The following is a 6,945-nucleotide window of genomic DNA, read 5'->3' on the forward strand; positions in this document are numbered from 1 at the left end:
TTTCAGCTCCAATTCCGAGGGCTCATTAACAATACACTCATTTTCTTCATCCGATACCATCGTCGAAATCAGTTGACTCAAATCAGGCATTACATTGGATGATTGTTCAGAAAGAAAAAGATGGAAGTGATTGACCGCACACTCATGAATTTCCTCAGGTGAAGCCAAAATCGTACCATCTTCCAAAACCATAGCGTCAATCGTCGAAGAATTCCGTCTTTAATTAATAACCGTATGGAAAAACTTGGAGTTTTGATCAACCTCCACTAACCATTGCTTCTTCGCAATTTGGGATACACGCATCTCCTCCCCTCTTCTCCCAATAATCCAATTCACATTGGAACTTTGTTTCCACCTCCTGATCATATTCCCTTTTCAGTTGCTCCTCTAGATACAATATGCGCGACTCTAACTCCTTGATAGTTACATCCACTCGTCCAAAGACCTCTTCATTCCACCTCTTTAATGCAATCTTAGCCTTTTTTAATTTAGACGCCAACTTGCACATTCCCGCACCATGCACTGGTTCCATCCAAACCTGTTTCATAAAGTTATAAAATTTTGCATGAGAACTCCACATATTTTGATACCTGAACGGAGGAGGCCCATATCTTGATGTAGGCTTTGAGAAATGTATAAACATTGGTTTATGATTCGACGTCTTCCTCTCCAAATATTTAAGCTAGCTGATTGAAAGTATTGATGAACGGCACATTCACTACAGCCCGATCAAGCTTTGCCCATCTCCTAGTCTGACCAGCATGCCCATTGAACCAAGACATACAACCACCCTGTGACGTCAACTCCACCATCACACAATTATTCAGACAATTATTAAATTCCTCCATAGCACCCAAAGGTCTAGGTTGCCCCCCAATTTGTTCCATGTCCTCTCTAATAATGTTAAAATCCCCCACAATAATCCAAGGATTCAAACCTACAAGTAAAGCTTCCAGATCAAACCATAGCCCCATACAATCTGAAAAGGAGCATTTCACATAAACAAACGTGACAAGCACTTTTGACCCATTAACGACCACCCAACCTGTGATCATTTGATCTGACATACTCTCCACCTCAAAATCATCCTGCCCATTCCACATTACCCACATTTTACCACCTATTGCTTCATTCGAGCAATAGTTAGAAAAATCTAAATACTGCGCGAAGCGAAACATCGAATCCTCCTTCACGAACGGTTCCGAAATAGCCAACATAGATATTAATATTTCCTGACCAACCTCCTTAAGCGTTTCTTTGAAGTGCCTATGCCACGCAAATTCCACACCATCATTTTTGTCGTCATAGATTGAGTTTAGCATGACGGATAATAATCCGTTGGGATTGTTGCACACCATTACTGGGATTTTCTACCACCAGACTTCTAGTTTGAGTACCTTCTGAATCATATCCTTTATCTGAAGCCAAATCATGTAGTTTGCTCTCCTATTCATACGCTAATTGAAATTGTTCTAAATCCAACCCTTTATTCTCAACCATGAACTAATTTTCCTGTTCCAAAATTTCAGACACCAGACTAAACTAGTTACTCGCATCATCACGGGGTGGAATCATCTACTCATTGCACCACCAAACAGCCTCCTCATGATGTGGAATCACTGAACACCAAGCTTCACAAGCAAGTTCACAAAGCTCTCCTTCCTCTAGCCCTGGGTTCAGTCCCAGGGAATCATAATCAATAAGAACCTCACCACCCTGCCCTCTTTCGCTTAACTGAAGCGCCCTACAATCTTCAATCACCTCTGGAACTTTATTTTCTCCCTGCTGCCCCTCCTCCCCCACCACATCATTTACCTTGCTTTGAACATCTTTCTGTACCCCTGAACTGTCTGAACACTTTTAGAAGATCCCTCCCCTAGCAGACTGTCAACCACAAGGACCTGAAGAGGACTTTCCTCATCTAAAATTATTTTTCCTTTATCCTCAACTGATATTACATCAATTCCACATTCCTTAATTAGCAGACATTACGATGGGTTCTACCATCACCTTTCCACTTACACCTTCATTTAATTTTTTTTATCCCTCTTTCCCACCTCTTTCCAAGCTTTGGAATCCCCTTTCTTCCCATCCATCCGAATCCCATGTTTCGAAATTGGTTTTGCCTTTGCCCCATCGCCCATCCTACAAACAACCTCCGTATGACCCTGATGGAAACACTGGTTACAATAAAAATCTTGTTTCTCATACACCACTTCCTGCCAAACATGATGTTTTTGACCGACCACCAACGGGAAACCCTGAACTGGCTCCACCTTCAGATCCACCTGTAGCACGAGTCCGATACATCGTGGCATTATCTGTACCAAGAAACTTTCCAAACCGTGAAGCAAGAATCTGAAGACAGTCCAACTGATACAACAACAACGGCAATCCAGGAAGGTATATCCATTGAGCAGCAATGGAAGGCTCTTTTTTTACATCAAAATCCACTTACCAGTTAAACAACCAGAACTGACAACCAGCCACAACCCTTCCCTTCCTTGCCCATGCATGCAAATAATCTTTCTCATTAGCTAGGTGCAGCAATACATGATAATCATCCATAAAACTAATCATCGGCACCTCACTGAAACCCCAAGTCTTAATAATCTTCAGCCTCAAAACATCAATGGATGGTCTCTTCGATAGGAATTTTAGAACAAGTGCAAACTTTAGATCCTCAGTCGCCCTATCCATCTCAACATGGGAAAACACAAATCCTAATTCCCCATTGATGATCTCAGGCTTTTGTAAATGTAACCTAAATTTAGATTGAAGTAAAGGCCGTGGTAGAGCCTATGCAAAAAAACATCTATCATCCGCACTAGTTCCACACTTATCCCATGTAACCAACTTACCATCGTGAGCAGTGTCCAACCTAATCATCGGAGCCCTCTCAATCCCGTCGGCAACCAGAGTCATAAGAGGGCCTCCCATGAGGGGCAGAATGAAACCAAGCGTGCACTCAAGAAACCTACATAACCCTAGCAGAGAGCAAAAAATCGCCCTGCCACGTCACCAACACTCAAGAAGCATTTCCCCGACTGGTCTTCAACATAAAGCTTCCAATTGTTCCATATGCATGCATAATACATATTTCTCGTAATGTCTCTGTATTTTTTGTTGTTTTCTAGATTCATCATCCAATTCCAGCCGCATATATATAGTACTAACCCTTTGTATTTTGTGCTACCGATTAGCTTGTAAGCTTTCACTTTGTTCGTATACTTGTAGCCATTAATTTGTTTCTTGGATTATGAATTCAGTGTTGTGCTAAACAATGGCGGCAAGTATCCTTATGAATTGAAGTGTTTCTTATTTGTTTTTTTCATCCTACTTTTGCCATAGTTCTTTTGTTTTTTTTCTTCGCAAGTAAACTTTCATTTCAATTAAAACCAAGACTAAGTTTATTACAAATGTCTTAAGCAGGAAAAGTGAATATTTACAGATGAAAAAATATGTTCATCATCTTTTTTCTCATCATCCCATGATGAGGTATTAGATGATAGGTTCACAAGTGAAATATATTAAATAGTCTCCAATTATCTAATGCCATAGCATATGATGATGAGAGGATGATGAAAATTAGGATGATGAGTAGTTTAGAGGCATGATATTAGAGGCAATGTAGGACTGACACTTTTCTCTATAAAAAGTTTTAATTTTGGGAGTGATTGAGATTGGCTCATCGGCACCTATTTAATAGAGGCATGATATTAGAGGCATTTCTTGAATTTATTTAATCTTTATTTAGTTAGATAGGGGAAAGATCACTTGGGCCATTGGTTTTGGGCCAAAAAAACTTATTCCGACATTATATGATTTAAAGATCGAGGGCAACGTACGAGCCCAACCTCAAAAGCCATTTTTCAGATGGCATCAGAATAAACAGAATTATCAAAATTATGGATGCAAACGAAACTATAACTTGTGATTCTGGTCATGATTGCAAAATTATCATTCATCCAAAAAGTTTAAATTGATAAGAATATGTAGATTTAATCATTTATATTCTTTTTAAATGCTCACTCATGTGTAGGTCAGACTCCCCCTCAATAAATAGGCCTAACACGTAAAATATTGAATTAAATAGGTAAAGTGTAGAGTCAAAACTTAAACTCAAAACTTTTCTTTGATACCATGTGAAAATATAACCTCTCGTCTCAAAAGCTTAAGCCTAATAGAAGTGGTAGATTTAATTATTTATATTTATCGTAACAAAGATTGGGCCAATCATTATATCCAAACAACATAGACAATTGGTTAAAATTGAGTTTACCTTATTATTTAAAAAAAATCAATTTATTATATATGTACGTACAAATGTGTATGATACATGCCTTAGGTTTATGTGACAGCTTATTATTACAAAGAGTTGATACCGATAAGGTCAAATTGTTTTTTTTTTTTTTTCAATTTTTTTATACATTATTTTTATACTCTTAAATATTTTTAAAAAATTCACAATATCATTAAAATATTTTTTCTTAATTATTAAGTAAAAAAAAGGAAAAAAGATAGATTCAATCGATAGCCACCATGACTTTTGTCGATGGATAAAGTATTATCCTATTACAAATAATATAAGATTTTATTGTATTTTGTTTTCGTTGGCAAGCCACACGATTTTGATCCTGTGAATTAAATAAAGTCGTTGCATTCAAAGTTTCTCGGTAAGTCTACTTGCATCCCTTTACACGTTTGCAAATTCAAGTCCTACTGCGTAAAACAAACGTCCAGATCTCACACCCATTCATTTTCTGCATGTATGAACTCAAGACTTTTGTGATTTTACAGAAGTTGTCAGTACGAATAGAGAAGACTTTGAGAAGACTTTTGAACTCATGATAGGAGTTGTCGAGAACTCATATTGGGAAAATTGGTGCATCGGTGGGTCCTATGGTTTACTAATTCAATTGTGTTCCATATTAATTCTCCCCGTCCTCAATGGCAATCAATGGACCAACTTGAACATTTTTTGTTTTTTTTGTTTTCAAAAAGTATCAACTTGCTTTAAGATTAAATTGATCACTTTAAGGATAGCAATGAAAAATAGGGGAAAAGAAAAAAAGAAATGAGGAGAAGGAGAAAAAAAAGAGCGGAAAGAGATAAAATAAGAGAGAGGGAAAATGGAGAGATGAAACTGAAATGTTGGTGCTTGATTTCCAGCTCCGAGTGACAAGAAGCTCGAAAAAAGTTGCCAACAAGTTTGTGGCATTGCTGCTGCCACAAACCAAATGCCAGGGTTGAATATTATCACAAGAGTACATTATTGGGTACATGTACCCAAAGCATTCCGTTGCTAACATGTGCTTCAAGGTGTATGGATACATCAACATGACTCAAGATCTAGCCCTTCTGGCAAACTTTAAACTTGGACATGAAGATTCCACCAAGATCAATGTTCATGGCACAGGTGGTAGGAACTTTACTAGCAGTAATTGTATACACGGGAACCTTGGTTAACCTAGAGTGCATCACTACTCTAAACCTTGAGGACAAGGTTTTTTTTTAAGGGCGGAACAATGTTATGAACCCAATCAACTTGGACTAGGCTTGAGAGCATTGGCAATGGTCTAGCCGTTGCTAACTAGTCCACAACTATAGAATACCACCCAAAATCTTCTATATATTGGAGGGAATATTCAATATATAGAAATATTAATAATATTATACAAATCTAACAAATATATTGGAGTGAGTATTCAAAGTGAGCACATCTAACTCAGTGCAAATATATGCCTAGTTCAATATAAAAAAAGCAAACCAAGTAATAAAAATTGTTCAGCCATGAGCATATACACAAGTAATAAAAACTGTCTAGCTAGATCATGAGCAATGAGGATCAGTAGAATGTATAAGTTATAGGGAATGAGGAGCTAGAATGCATGCATGCATGCCCAAGTACTAATTAAATAATACATGCACAGCAGAAAAAAAGAAAAAACTACTTTTGAGGAATGGTGCAAACAGTAGAAGAAACTCCATTTTAATTATAATGGTGCAAACAGCAGAAGGAAAAAAGTGGTGCAAACAGCATTTTGATTATAATGGTCCACTTTGATTAAAATGCTATAAGATAACTCCACTTTGATTAAAATGTGTAAACAGCAAACCACATTAATTTCTTTGTGAGGAATTTTAGTAAAAACCTTGCTTGCAAAGACTATAGCAGACCAAGCACATATAGCACACCATACACAAAATCTGCATGCGAGGAATGCTATAATATAACTCCACTTTGATAAGGTCAAATTGTTTTTTTTTTTTCAATTTTTTTATACATTGTTTTTATACTCTTAAATATTTTAAAAAAATTCACAATATCATTAAAAAAAAATTTCTTAATTACTAAGTAAAAAAAAGGAAAAAAGATAGATTCAATCGATAGCCACCATGACTTTTGTCGATGGATAAAGTATTATCCTATTACAAATAATATGAGATTTTATTGTATTTTGTTTTCGTTGGCAAGCCACACGATTTTGAGCCTGTGAATTAAATAAAGTCGTTGCATTCAAAGTTTCTCGGTCAGTCTACTTGCATTCCAGTACACGTTCGCAAATTCAAGTCCTACTGCGTAAAACAAACGTCCAGATCTCACACCCATTCATTTTCTGCATGTATGAACTCAAGACTTTTGTGATTTTACAGAAGTTGTCAGTACGAATAGAGAAGACTTTGAGAAGACTTTTGAACTCATGATAGGAGTTGTCGAGAACTCATATCGGGAAAATTGGTGAATCGGTGGGTCCTATGGTTTACTAATTCAATTGTGTTCCATATTAATTCTCTCCGTCCTTAATGGCAATTAATGGACCAACTTGAACATCTTTTTTTTGTTTTTAAAAAGTATCAACTTGCTTTGAGATCAAATTGATCACTTTAAGGATAGCAATGGAAAATAGGGGAAAAGAGAAAAAGAAATGAGAAGAAGGGGAA

The 6,945-nt window shown here is 36.8% G+C and overlaps 1 protein-coding gene across 1 annotated transcript; it reads right to left on the reverse strand.

The window, feature by feature from the left end:
• Window positions 1–256: 256 nt before the first annotated feature.
• LOC121242446 lies at window positions 257–1,358 on the reverse strand. Its single transcript, XM_041140300.1, has 2 exons — window positions 723–1,358; window positions 257–538 (listed from the first exon to the last, which is right to left on the reverse strand). The coding sequence occupies exons 1-2, from the start codon at window positions 1,356–1,358 to the stop codon at window positions 257–259; spliced, it is 918 nt and encodes a 305-aa protein (XP_040996234.1).
• Window positions 1,359–6,945: the final 5,587 nt, after the last annotated feature.

This window comes from Juglans microcarpa x Juglans regia, chromosome 8D (assembly GCF_004785595.1).
Source record: "Juglans microcarpa x Juglans regia isolate MS1-56 chromosome 8D, Jm3101_v1.0, whole genome shotgun sequence".
In the NCBI taxonomy this organism is placed as follows: Eukaryota; Viridiplantae; Streptophyta; class Magnoliopsida; order Fagales; family Juglandaceae; genus Juglans; species Juglans microcarpa x Juglans regia.

Bases quoted from the DNA above. Each gene is read 5' to 3' on its own strand.
- LOC121242446 (XM_041140300.1), bottom strand. From the start codon at position 1,358: ATGGTGTGCAACAATCCCAACGGATTATTATCCGTCATGCTAAACTCA. The intron at 539-722 runs GTAGTGAATGTG...TTTATGAAACAG, and splicing joins GGGCAAAGCTTGATCGGGCT to GTTTGGATGGAACCAGTGCA.